Source organism: Oncorhynchus keta, chromosome 21 (genome assembly GCF_023373465.1).
Source record: "Oncorhynchus keta strain PuntledgeMale-10-30-2019 chromosome 21, Oket_V2, whole genome shotgun sequence".
In the NCBI taxonomy this organism is placed as follows: Eukaryota; Metazoa; Chordata; class Actinopteri; order Salmoniformes; family Salmonidae; genus Oncorhynchus; species Oncorhynchus keta.
In genome coordinates, this window is record NC_068441.1 from 541,407 (window position 1) to 555,755 (window position 14,349).

The 14,349-nt window shown below is 43.9% G+C and overlaps 1 protein-coding gene across 8 annotated transcripts in view; it reads left to right on the forward strand.

The window, feature by feature from the left end:
- LOC118399905 (rho GTPase-activating protein 15) overlaps positions 1-14,349 on the forward strand; it is a 55,268-nt gene that overhangs the window by 19,017 nt on the left and 21,902 nt on the right. For all 8 annotated transcript variants that reach the window (XM_052473199.1, XM_052473195.1, XM_052473200.1 and 5 more), the window contains 4 exons: positions 316-479; positions 10,109-10,168; positions 10,392-10,514; positions 10,700-10,825. In XM_052473199.1, coding sequence (XP_052329159.1) covers positions 316-479; positions 10,109-10,168; positions 10,392-10,514; positions 10,700-10,825 — 473 coding nt within the window. The remainder of the gene's footprint in view (positions 1-315; positions 480-10,108; positions 10,169-10,391; positions 10,515-10,699; positions 10,826-14,349) is intronic.

Here is a 14,349-nt window from a genome sequence, read left to right on the forward strand (position 1 = left end):
GGATCCACCTGAGCTAAATTTCGAGTCTCATAGAAAAGCATCTTAAAACCTATGTAAATAAGGTATTTCTGTTTTTTTATTTTTAATACATTTTCAAAAATGTCTAAAAACCTGTTTTTGCTTTCATTTTGGGGTATTGTATGTAGATTGTTAAATAAATAAATAAATTAAATACATTTTAGAATAAAGCTGTAACGTAACAACATGATAGAGTCAAGGGGTTTGAATTATTTCCGAATGCACCGCGCATGACATTAAAATGATTAAGGATAATACATAGAGCCTGATTACCCTTTTCCCACTTTGGTCCTTTAGGTAAGAGCTCCAGCAACCTGCCGAACCCTTATGAGGAGATCGAGGTGAGGGAAATGGGGCTCGAGATGGGGCTCAGTGGATGGAGCACGCCCATCGGTGGTGCTGCCAAGTCCCTCAGCCAGTGGGAAATGGCAGAGGCCGCCCGCAGACACAGCCATCTGCAGGTAAGACTGGGCCAAGATACAGACACACACAGACAGGACACACCCAGACACACACAGATAGAGGAAACACGCAGACAAGAGGCATAGGTTTGAGCTATGCTACTTCATATAGCCTTGGCCAACACACCACGACACACAGACAGGTACTGTATGCTACTCCAGAAAGACACACGGACAGAGAGACTAGAGCTATGCTACTTCAGATTCATATGTACATCATTTGGGAAGTGAAGTTATAACTAGTCTCATACCATACACCTATGTGCTGTTGCCAACTCTTCTATCGTTGTCATTCCATGTATGGCTTAATGATGAGGCTATATAATAACAGTGATAGACTAATTATACCATTGCATCGAGTAGCTGGCTATCGCACACGTGAGATTAGGTTCTGGGTGCCGACCGAGGTAATCCTTCAACAGGTACTGATGATGGTTGTGGTAAAATAAACATGTTGATTTGTGATAACAAATAAACCATTTAGCTTTTTGTTAGAGCCAACATCCATTCATATTAAAACAACTGAGTCCAGGCAGGATGGTTTTTGGATGGCGTTCAAAAAGCCACTCCGTGAGTGAACATGAATGTCGTGATTTTATGAGAGTTGACATCTAGCCCTGTATCTTTCTTGTCTCTGGATGGGCCATCTCTCTTTCTTTCCTCTCTTACTTATTATCCCTCGATCCATCTCTGCGCCTCCTTCCTCCCTCTCTTTTCTCCCCCCCCTCTCTCTCCCAAGGGCTCTTCTTCACTCTCTCTCTCTCTCTCTCTCTCTCTCTCTCTCTCTCTCTCTCTCTCTCTCTCTCTCTCTCTCTCTCTCTCTCTCTCTCTCTCTCTCTCTCTCTCTTTCTCTCTCTTTCTCTCTCTCTCTCTCTCTCTCTCTCTCTCTCTCTCTCTCTCTCTCTCTCTCTCTCTCTCTCTCTCTTTCCCTCTCTTTCCCTCTCTTTCCCTCTCTTTCCTCTCTCCCTCTCTCTCTCTCTCTCTCTCTCTCTCTCTCTCTCTCTCTCTCTCTCTCTCTCTCTCTCTCTCTCTCTCTCTCTCTCTCTCTCTCTCTCTCTCTCTCTCGTCTCTAAGCTCAGTAAGCAGGATTAGAGCAACATCCATGTCACATGCTCCTATTTTCCCTCAAAACACACACACACACACACACACACACACACACACACACACACACACACACACACACACATGGGAATGTTAATGTTGTCTTAATATAAGCCACAATAAAAGTCCTGCCATCTCCCAGAATGGCACAGAAGAGGCTGAAAGCTTTTTTGCAATAGCTGTCTACTAGCTCTGTGGCTCCACAATAATGTAAATCTGCCATGGTTCAAATGAGCCCTCCTGCCCCTAAGTGAACACCTGCTACTGGTCATGCATGCCATACTTTACATGCACCACTTGCACACACACACACACACACACACACCCTTACAGAGGTACAAATGTACAAATGACCTTGACTAACCTGTACATTGACTCGGTACCGGTACCCCCTGTATATACAGTTGAAGTTGGAAGTTTACATACACTTAGGTTGGAGTCATCAAAACTAGTTTTTCAACAACTCCACAAATTTCATGTTAACAAACTATAGTTTTGGCAGGTCAGTTAGGACATCTACTTTGTGCATGACACAAGTAATTTTTCCAGACAATTGTTTCCAGACAGATTATTTCACTTATAATTCAGTGTATCACAATTCCAGTGGGTCAGAAATTTACATACACTAAGTTGACTGTGGCTTTAAACAGGTTGGAAAATTCGAGAAAATTATGTCATGGCTTTAGAAGCTTCTGATAGGTTAATTTACATAATTTGAGTCATTTGGAGGTGCACCTGTGGATGTATTTAAAGGCCTACCTTCAAACTCAGTGCCTCTTTGCTTGACATCATGGGAAAATCAAAAGAAATCAGCCAAGACCTCAGAAAAAAAATTGTAGACCTCAACAAGTCTGGTCCATCCTTGGGAGCAATTTCCAAACACCTGAAGGTACCACATCCATCTATACAAACAATAGCACACAAGTATAAACACCATCAGACCACTCAGCCATCATACTAACAAGAAGGAGACATGCTCTGTCTCCTAGAGATGAACATACTTTGGTGCGAAAAGTGTAAATCAATCCCAGAACAACAGCAAAGGACCTTGTGAAGATGCTGGAGGAAACGGATAAGTATCTATATCCACAGTAAAACAAGTCCTATATCGACATAACCTGAAAGGCCGCTCAGCAAGGAAGAAGCCACTGCTCCAAACCCACCATAGAAAGCCAGACTATGGTTTGCAACTGCACATGGGCACGAAGATCGTACTTTTTGGAGAAATGTCCTCTGGTCTGATGAAACATAAATAGAACAGTTTGGCCATAATGACCATCGTTATGTTTGGAGGAAAAAGGGAGAGGCTTGCAAGCCGAAGAACACCAACCCAACCGTGAAGCACTGGGGTGGTAGCATCATGTTGTAGGGGAGCTTTGCTGCAGGAGGGACTGGTGCACTTCACAAAATAGATGGCATCATGAGGTAGGAAAATTATGTGGATATATTGAAGCAACATCTCAAGACATCAGTCAGGAAGTTAAAGCTTGGTGGCAAATGGGTCTTCCAAATGGCCCCAATGACCCCATGCATACTTCCAAAGTTGTGGCAAAATGGCTTAAGGACAACAAAGTCAAGGTATTGGAGTGGCCATCACAAAGCCCTGACCTCAATCCCATAGAAAATGTGTGTGCAGAACTGAAAAATTGTGTGCGGGCAAGGAGGCCTACAAACCTGACTCAGTTACACCAGCTCTGTCAGGAGGAATGGGCCAAAATTCACCCAATTTATTGTGGGAAGCTTGTGGAAGGCTACCCAAAACATTTGACCCAAGTTAAACCATTTAAAGGCAATGCTACCAAATAATTGAGTGTATGTAAACGTTTGACCCACTGGGAATGTGATGAAAGAAATAAAAGCTGAAATAAATAATTCTCTCTACTATTATTCTGACATTTCACAGTCTTAAAATAAAGTGGTGCTCCTAACTGACCTAAAACACGAAATTTATACTCAGATTAAATGTCAGGAATTGTGAAAAACTGAGTTTAAATGTATTTGGCTAAGGTGTATGTAAACTTCCGACTTCAACTCTAGCCTCGTTATTGTTATTTTATTGTTTTACTTATTTGTTTTTACTTTAGTTTATTTGGTAAATATTTTCTTAACTCTTTCTTGAACTACATTGTTTGTTAAGCAATTCACGGCAAGGTCTACACCTGTTGTATTCAGCGCATGTGGCAAATAATGTTTGATTTGATAAACAGGTCAGGCCTATAGTGAGGGATTAAGTCGGAGTAGGGTTGCACTACCATTAATTTACCAAAGTTACCTATAGTAATTTGTGGCATTCTATGGTAACTTTGGTAATTTATACTTGAATAATTTACAAAAAAAGTTGTTTTATTTTTTATATCTGTGTCCATTTTTTCCATGGGTTTCTAGTGAATAGATCATTTGGTTAAAGAACAAATATTCCTATTATCAGGTTTGAAGGTAAGACCCAGATGCAGACTGTGTCAGAGTAACAATGTTTATTGCCACCAGGGCAGGCAAACGACAGGTCACGGCAGGCAAGGTTCGATAACCAGAGTAGTGGGGGCCAGGACAGCAAGGCTCATGCTCAGGCAGAGGGTCAAAACCTGCAGACGGGCTCAGAGACAGGACAGGCAAGGGTCAAAACCTGGAGGGTGAGAAAAAGAGAGACTGGAGAAAAGCAGGAGCCGAGACAAAACTCGCTGGTTGACTTGACCAATAAGACTAACTGGCAACAGGGGATAATGGGGAATATGGACGACACCTTGAGGGGGGTGGAGACAATCACAAAGACAGTTGAAACAGGTGAAACAGATCAGGGGCGCCCAAAGGGCGATCTGCTTGTCATCAATGCCTGGAGGTGTTCTTGAGGAGTCAGAGTCAGACGTCAGAGTCAAAGTCCATGGTGTGCCACCAAAGCGTTGTCGGGTGGCAGGCCAGTCTGGAGGAGTGGGCCCACTCCAGGACCGTGGAGCGGACCGCGTCAGGCACAAACATCCGGTTCTCTGGACCCCCCGGGGTGCAGCTGGGAACGCTGTGCCTCCCAGACCGGTTTCCCGATACCCCATCTGAGTGCCATCGCCAGGCATGAGGTGGGAAGGATGGTCTCGGGCTCCGAGGTAATAGCTGTGGGGCTATAACGGCGAGACAGTGCATCCGGCTTAACATTCTTGAAACCCGGCCGATATGAGAGGGAGAAGTTGAACCGTGTGAAAAGCAGGGCCCAACTTGCTTGCCTGGAGTTGAGGCATTTGGCGGTGCGGGGATACTCCAGATTTTTGTGGTCGGACCATACAATGAGTCCTCAATGTAGGTGTCAATAGCTTTGGTCTCCGGTCCCGATAGCGAGTACAGGTGTCCCCGGGACGGACTGGTGCTAGGGAGAAGGTCAATCCCGCAGTCATATGGTCAGTGCGACGGAAGCGAAGTGGCCGAAGTGGCCTTGTTGAACACATGGCGGAGAGGTCCGGGGCACCTTCCGAACCCCAGGTAGCTGGGGCAGGTTGCACTGACTTTAGACACTGGGCATGGCAGAACAGACCCCAGCCCATGATGGCACCGTAGACCGGTTGATGAGGGGATTGTGTCACTGGAGCCAGGAGAATCCCAATACCATGGGAATCTGAGGAGACTTGATGAGCAGGAATTGAATAATCTCGCTGTGATTTCCTGATACCCATAGATTGATGGGAGTGGTAATGTGAATGAACCGGCATATAGAGCGCCTCTCCAGCGCTCTAACATCCATAGGAGTGGTCAGAGGCTGAATGAGGATGTTCTGCTTGGAAGCCAGGGTAGCGTCCAAAAAGCTCTTATCTGCCCCAGAGTCAATGAGGACCCGGAGAGATTGAGACTGGATTCCCCACAGCAGAATGGCATGAAAAGGGGTGTGAGCAAGGGAAGCAGGAAAGTTCTCCCTATGGCCCACCAGAGTACTCGCTTCTACCAGGGAGCCTGACCTTTTTAAAGGACAAGAGGACACAAAATGACCAAGAGTCCCGCAATACAGACAACTCTTCGTGTTGATCCTGTATTGCCATGCTGCTGGCAATAGCCCAGCTTTACCTAGTTGCAGAGGCTCGGGAAGCGGTGACTCAGCCGTCTTCGCGACTCTCGGGAAAGGCCGGGAAGCCTCGGGTTCTCTCGGCAACGGAATTGTCGGGGACTTCCGGGATAACTCTGAGGCAAGGTGGGATCCCTGGACATGTGAGGAAGTCGAATTTCCTCTCCCTCCGTCGTTCCTGTAGTTGCCCGTCGATTCGGATGGTCAAAGCAATGAGGGAATCGAGATCCATAGGTAACTCCCAAGCAGAAATCTCGTCCTTGACCTCCTCTGAGACGCCGTGCAGGAACATATCGAACAGTGCTTCCTTGTTCCAAGCACTCTCAACTGCCAATGTACGGAAATCCACTGCATCGTCGGCCACACTGCAGGAGTCCAGCCAAAGCTGGATTGGCTTCCGGGCAGCTTCTCTCCCAAAGAACGGGGCGTAAAAACCTTCTTCACCTCTCCCACGAACACCTCCAGACGAACACCTGTTCCCATACAGCAGTAGCCCAGGCGAGAGCCCTCCCGTATATCAGTGTCATGAGAGCTATTTTGGAGCTCGAAAAAGAGGGCACACTGAGCTAGAACTGCCCGACAGGTGCTAAACTCTCCATTGAAGCGTTCCGGGTTGGGTAAACGGGGCTCCCGAGAAGGTGGAGTGGGCGATGAGACAGAGCTGCTATCAGCTGGGTTACTGAGGGGCTGTGGGGTTAGCACCGTAGTAGATTGCCTCACAGACAACCCACGGAACTGCTCCAGCAAACTGCCCAATGCCCGGTCATGTCATTCAGCCAACATTTGGTCCCCCTCCATAATGCCACGAAGCAGTTCCTTGTGCCTCCCGATGGTGGCTCCTTGAGTCTGCTGGGTCAGTCATGGCCAGTTCGTACTTTCAGGTTTGAGTTTGAAGGTAAGACCTAGATGCAGACTGTGTCGGAGAAACAATGTTCATTACAGCAACAGGGGATGCAAACGACAGGTCAAGGCAGGCAGGGGTCGATAACCAGAGTAGTGGGGGAAAGGTACAGGATGGCAGGCAGGCTCAGGGTCGGTTCAGGCAGAGGTCGGTAATCCAGAGGTGGGACAAAGGTACAGGATGGCAGGCAGGCTCAGGGTCGGTTCAGGCAGAGGTCGGTAATCCAGAGGTGGGGCAAAGGTACAGGACGGAGGGCAGGCTCAGGGTCAGGGGCAGGCATCAAAACATTTACAACAAAGACATATTGACATAGTAAAATAAATAAAAGTGTGTATAGAATATTTCATGCTAAAACCCATCATTGTATTCAAGTTGATGGTTTATATTTAGGAAAATGTTTTATAGCTTTGTAATTTCTTTTCTCAATTAAAAAAAAAATCTTATTTGATTGTTTTAAATATTTTACATGTGATAAGGCCACACAGAGTTCCAGAGATAAGGCACCTGTGATAATCTGAAGCACACCAAAAGGCCACTAGATGTCCTCTCATAAAATTCCCCCAAAAACCTGAAAGTTACCAGTATACTGGTAAACTTAGAAAGATTCCAGTAATATACCCATCCTCTGCAATCCTAGGTTGGAGTCAGATTTTGGTGTTTCCTGTCAATTGAAGGTAAAACAGCAGTGACACACGTCATTGCCATGAAACCACAGTCATTTCCTTTACCCCCAGTGCATGACAGATTAAGAAACAGGAATCACACGCACACACACAAAAGGATTGTTGCGCAAACATGCATTTAAACATGCACAGTTCAGTGAACAATGACATTGTTTTGTACTTGAAAAAAATCAGGTGGCTGCTCATTTTGTACAAGCTGGACATCCTATTAGCTCTCTGAGATACATTGGAATAGAAATGGTCAAGCTGTCATGCAGGGGAGGTGACATTGAGAGGAAACTTCTTCGAATGGGAATCTTTCTGGATCCACAGGCTCAACACAATGTCTCTTCTTGGCCTTAATGAGGAGTTTGACTTTAAACCGTTTTTATAGTTTCAATATGTAAAAAAAAATGTTTATCCTAATTGAGGCATGATCATATATTTTGATACGTATAATGTTTACATTGTGAAACTATGTTATAAATTAAAATATGTTATCTCCTGTTTCAGGAAGTGATGTCACTGAGTACTGCCCCTATATATAGGACCTTCCACCCCCACCTGGGATATGGATGCCTGATGAAGACCTAAGGGTCGAAACGTTCTTAATAAATATCACCTGGGAGCATGAGCAGCAGTGTGCAATGTTTTCCTTTCTGTTTTCCAATGTTTTGTAATTGAACATGAATCCAGCCTCTCTCTTGATATTTTTAGTATTTATAGAGATGCAGTATTACGTGCTATTACAAAACTAGTTTATTTATTAAAAACTAGTTTGTCCTCAGTGCTCAGAATGTTAGACCTCAGTGCATTCCCCTGGAGTACACTGGCACAGCAGTCTTATGTGTCCGTGTGTGTGTGTGTGTCCGTGCGCGTGCGTGTTTTATACAGTATAATCCAGGAGTTTCCTAAATGTTTTGGCCCATGACCCTGTTTTGATATTTTAAAAAATTGTGACCCCACCATGTAAAAAACAAGTGATGTAATCAATGGCCAATGTTTATTTTTTAATTGGGTTGTCACGACTTCCGCGGAAGTCGGTCCCCCTCCTTGTTCGGGCGGCGTTCTGCGGTTGACGTCACCGGCTTTCTAGCCACTGCCGATCCACTTTCATTTTCCATTTGTTCTGTCTTTGTCTTACACACCTGGCTTCACTCACCCAATTACTTGTTTATTATTTAACCTCTGTTCCCCATGTTGTGTTTGTGAGTGATTGTTTATTGTACATCGGTCCGCTTTTGTATTTTTTGAAATTTTGAGTAAAGTACGTTGTTTACTCATATCTGCTGTCCTGCGCCTGACTCTCTACACCAGCTACACACAGGACCTTTACTGAATCCCTCACCATAAATGGAGTCAGCAGGAGCAGACGCCCTCCCTGTGAACATGGTCGCGGGCGCGACGTCTGGCACCGCCATGGATCGCGTGCTGCAAACGATGGATCGTTGGGAGAGAGGAGGAGGTCACCTAGCGCCTACATCAGCCCCACTACAGCAGGCCCCACTGTCCACCCCTTCTTCACCCGGTCCCAGCGGGATTCGGTTCGCGCTTCCGAGGGAGTATGATGGGACGGGTGCCGTATGCGCCGAGCATGTGTCCTTGGTGCGCAGGGCGCTTAATAGACTGTTGGAACATGACCTGTACTTCAAGGCTGAGAAATGTATGTTCTTCCAACAGTCCATCTCATTCCTTGGGTATTGTATTTCCACGTCAGGGGTGGAGATGAAGAGTGACCGCATTTCAGCCTTGCGTAATTGGCCGACTCCCACCACGGTAAAGGAAGTGCAGCAGTTTCTAGGGTTTGCCAACTACTACTGGAGGTTTATCCGGGGTTTTGGTCAGGAGGCAGCTCCCATTACTTCACTGCTGAAGGGGGGACCGGTGCGGTTGCAGTGGTCGGCTGAGGCGGACGGAGCTTTTGGTCACCTGAAGGCTCTGTTTACCTCGGCTCCCGTGCTGGCTCATCCGGATTCGATGGCTTTATTAACTCAATGATATATATTATTTACATTGTTTCCAAACTGACATGTGACATGAAGTAATGCCAAAATAACATGCAAAACAGAAAAGCCCCCCTAAAAAAATGTGACAAGCATTCCCACCTAAAAAATGTGGGGCTCAAAACATGAATGACGGGTAGCCACTGGTGCCTGGTCTTGTCCATTCTGTTCTAATGAGTCCTGTACGACTTGTGGGCATTGTAGAGGGAAACAGACAGTTAATGCACTTGTTCCTGAGAGTCTTATCTTTAAGTGGTGTGGTCATAATATTTTGTAGCTTAAATGGTTTAAAAGATAGAGCCACATCTGTAGGAAGAAAACTGAAACTGCTCTGTTTATTACAAATGCGTCTAGAGGCTTCTGTCATAACCCCATTTTCAAATCCCCCTAGTTTAGGAAACACTGGTGTAATCTATAGGTTGCAAATAACACTCAGCCATCATTAGTACAAAGACTACAGTTATGTTACATGGGGGGGGTAAAGCTGCATTGTATTTTTTATTTATTTTACCAGGCAAGGCAGTTAAGAACAAATTCTTATTTTCAATGATGGCCTAGGAACAGTGGGTTAACCATCTTGTTCAGGGGTTGAACAACATATTTTTTACCTTTACCAGCTCGGGGAATCGATCTTGCAACCTTTCGGCGCTCTGCCACCCCAGGTAGCCTAGCCTCATCATCACTATAGCTGCTTCATCACTATAGCATCATCACTATAGCTTTCATGGAAAGATGATTTTCCATATGATGTTCTTTACTTTTCAATCTATTTCAGTGCAATATATGGCTTCCTATATCCTACATTACATTATGTACCCATTCACTAGAGTTAGTAGACATTGGTGACCTTAAGGTTTTCTATAAGCCACGTTTTCATGTTGATGTGGACGGGTTCTCCTCTCTACTCTGCCCTACATCAGGTAAAGAGGAGGAGCCAAGCAGAACCCCCCAGTCCTGCCCCCGGTCAGCGACCACTACAGGTGAATTTTCTTTGTTTATTTCACCATTTGATTCTGATGGAGGCAAAAAACGTAATGTTTTTTTTAACCTAAAATAGGCTTACAAATATGTTTTTAGGTTTGAGTGAGAGTTCCTTTCAAACCATTTTTTTTTAAAATCACATAGCCAACACAACGTGCATACATGATATCATAGAGGATGACACAAAAAAGTAATACACTTATTTCCATTGTGGCTCTGCAGGTGCTGGACCTATGGGAGCAGTACTCGGACCCCACCACAGGGCGATGTTTCTATGCAAACACCGTTACCAAGGAGAGGTCTTGGAAACCCCCCCGCAGAGCCCGCGAACGGACTCCCAGCTGGGTAACAGAAATAATAGAAAGTAGGGTCTTATGTTAATTAGAACAGCCCACGTATTGTTAAACAGTACTATTTTTGGACAATAGAGTCTATCTATCAACACTGATGTTAGTATTGCTAGCAATTAAAAATGGTGGGACATGAGATATACATTGAAACTAACACCTATACTCTCTTCCCTGCTCTAGGCTAGTCCGATGCAGCCACAGACATTTCCACAGGACACCAACAACCTGTCATTACCCATCCCAGGCACAGGAAATGGCAACATGCACAGAGTAGGCCCACCTACAGGCTCTGTTTCCTGTCACACGGTATTTGTCCTAATGTCTATACAAATGGTGGCAATTTGAACCGCATGTATGGCATGCACAGGGTAATGATCTTCATTTGATTTCTTATGGCCTGTAGCAGTATGCCTGAAGACACCGAGAGGCTTCAGAGGAGAAGTGGTGTACTGTTATCCCTGAGGGTGTGTTATCTTGTCACATAGCTATGTTATCATCACAGAATCAGAGCATCACAGTATCAATACACAGAGATGTACTTTTGACTGGCTTCACGCCACACTACCCTATTTCCTGCTAGAGTATTCTAGCTACACACACAAGATTTCGTTATCACAGAATCATTACGCAGATAAGTATCTCCATATACAGATGTACAGCTGGCGAAGTTATAGTCACTCAACCCTACTGCAGTATCATTACCTAGACATACACTGAGCATACAGAACATTAAGAGCACCTGCTCTTCCCATGACATTTGCTGACCAGGTGAATCAAATCAAATTGTATTTGTCACATTTGTCACTTTTCACCTTACAGTGAAATGCTTACTTACATACAAGCCCTTAACCAACAATGCCGTTTTAAGACAAAATAAGTGTTGAGTAAAAAATAGATAAGTCAAAAATAAAAAATAAAAGTAACAAATAATTCAAGAGCAGCAGTAAAATAACAATAGCGAGACTATGTACAAGGGGTACCTGTACAGAGTCAATGTGCTGGGGCACTGGTTAGTCGAGGTAGGTGAAATATATGATCCCTTATTGATGTCACTTGTTATTCTATTTCTATGAAAATCACTCTACCATACTTCCTGGTCGCCAGTGTAGGCCGTCTCGTCCCAGACAGCATTGCTCAGAAGCAGAGTAACAGAATAGGGGTGCTGATCTAGGATCAGTTTTTCCTTTTTAGATCATAATGAAAAACATCCTGGATCAGCACTCCTACTCTGACCATTTTTGAATGTAGGCCCATCTAGGGCTCATAGCCAGAATAACACCTCATGTTCCAGATTAGTGTTAGAGAGACTAAATAAAGAAAAAGGGGATTATTAACTAGTCTACTGTACATCCTCCTTGTTTCACCATGTACTTCTTTATTTACTTAATAATGTAATGCAGACAGTGAGAGTCTCGCAGGCCTTAAACACTCAAGCAGAGCTGTATGGATAGACATGGCACCAAGACTCCACAAGTTGTCTTGGTAACACTTTGGCCCCATCCAGAAACAAGCTCTGACCCAAAAGGCACTTAATATACAGATGTCCGATTTTCATTTGATGAGTCTTTTTTTGTTTGTTGCGGAATATGATCCTGCACATCAGGGAATTCAAGTGAGCCTTGTGATTTGTGATTTATACTTTCATCGAAAACCCGCAGTTCTCTTTCTCTGCATGCGGGGGCAGTCAAGTCATTTGGACGAGTGGGGCCATACTTGTCCATATTCTTTAGGCTACCCGTTTTACTCTATCCATTGTTACATAATGAAAGGTGTGATACCCCATAATAGCCTACAGTTTGTGTTTCCCTGGCTGAGCTGATGAGGGCCATCAGAGGACATCTTAAGGTTTCTAGCGATTCTAAGGTTAGTTCAATTGAGGCCTGGGGTGGTCTAGTAATTAGAACAGCTGCCTTCAGCATGCACATATAGGCCTACCATGTCAGGGTGGGTTTGATTCCGGCCCATGCCCTTCTGGCAAAAATAACTAAATCCCCCGATTGACTTGATTTAGTTGTACATTTTTAAAAAATGGCCAGTCCCAGATAGGTGCAGTGAAGTGTGTTGTTTTACAGGTCAGCCATCATAGTACGGCAGCCCTGGAGCAAATTAGGTTTAAGTGCCTTGCTCAAGGGCACATAGACAGGTTGTTCACCTTGTCGGCTTGGGTATTCAAACCAGAGACCTTTCGGTTACTGGCGCCAACTCTCTAACCGCAAGGCTTCCTGGCGACTTTCATCCCGATCTAGATAAAAAATTACCATTACAGACATTTTTATTTTAAAGACAGTTGTATTTAATGGATAACATAAATAGCAAAAAAATTAAAAATTGTAACAGTATGCCACAACAACAATAGTTTCCATTCATACAAAGTGTCGGATAAATTGCCACAGTGGATTTGCTGTGGTAAATGAGGAATGCTTGTCAAATAGATAAATTGCTCTTCGTTTGTTCAAAAAGGACTAAGTTGTTTCCGATGATAGTACCAACCAACTAAAACAACTGCTACATTTTTTTTCAAAGATTTGAATATCCAAACAAATATTTAGAATCACCACTAGGGAGCAGCTGGAAGCGGTGTATACAATGCACACCGTACCTACATTCTACTTTATGTCAGGGCTCATTGGCCATCTAGCAATTCAGGCAAATGCCAAATGGGCTGGACCATTTTATAGTTGGGTGGGCTGATCGAAATTGACACACACAATGAATATATATATATATATTTAAAGAAATATGAAAAAGTTGACATGGCCATGTTATTCTAATCTATAATGAGCCAATGGCTGATCCCTGCAGAAAACCCTTCTAGGTCAGTGGGCAAAGGACGGCACGGTTTTCTGATAGGATGAGCTGAGGTCACGCAAACTTGCATTCAAAGTCAAACGGGACATCAGCAAAGAGACCTGCTCCGACTGTCATCTCTTAGACAGCCATGAACATGGATTGCAAGAAATGAAAAGGATGCCTATAAAACATAGAATTAGCACATTCTACATTGTCACCTTACTCAAAATGTTATATTTTTGAGGCTGCTAAAACCATGATTTGGTCAACAGTAAAGTGCATTATCCTTATGATTCCTGTAATGAAAGGTTCTGCCCCTTTGCCTCTTCCGCTGTGATGACCAAGCCACTCTCCTCTACCCCCAAGCACCTGAGAAAAATGCATTCTGAGCGCATAACATTTCAAAATGTAATTTTGGGAAAAACAGAACTGGAAGCTTCGTCCCCTTCGCACTGTCAAAAAGAGGAGTGTCTCAGCTTTCTGTAGGTACAATTTTTATTTCTCATCTCTCAATATTCAGTTTAATACCAACTATTTTACAACCAAGATATGATATGGCTTTGAGATATGGAAATGCACACCGGCCTATGCAAGGGCATAGGCCTGTCGGTAGTAGCCTACGACTGCAATTTCTTTAGGACATTGCATTTAATGTTGGATGAAAAGAAAGAAACAAAAATATAATTCTGGAGTCCTATTTGAACCGTAAAATATAGCAACAATAGTCAATAATTGTCAATCCAAAATTCATGACAATCACTGGATTAGGTTGCACATCAAAATATCTTGAGTGATGGATTCCTGCTTGGACGTGTTAGATGAAACCAGGTATTTCTTGAAGACCTCGGTAGCCTATTTATTACATTTCTTAATAAAGCATCATGAATGACTAATAAAATTATTACTCATGGGTTGATGGCACCAACTGTAAAAGTTAATGGCACCAGTGAAAAATGTTTAGTCTGGACTCTGGAGCCCTGTAGTAACTAACAATTCCGATAGGTGTTGATTCAGAGGAACATATGACAGACACTAATTTG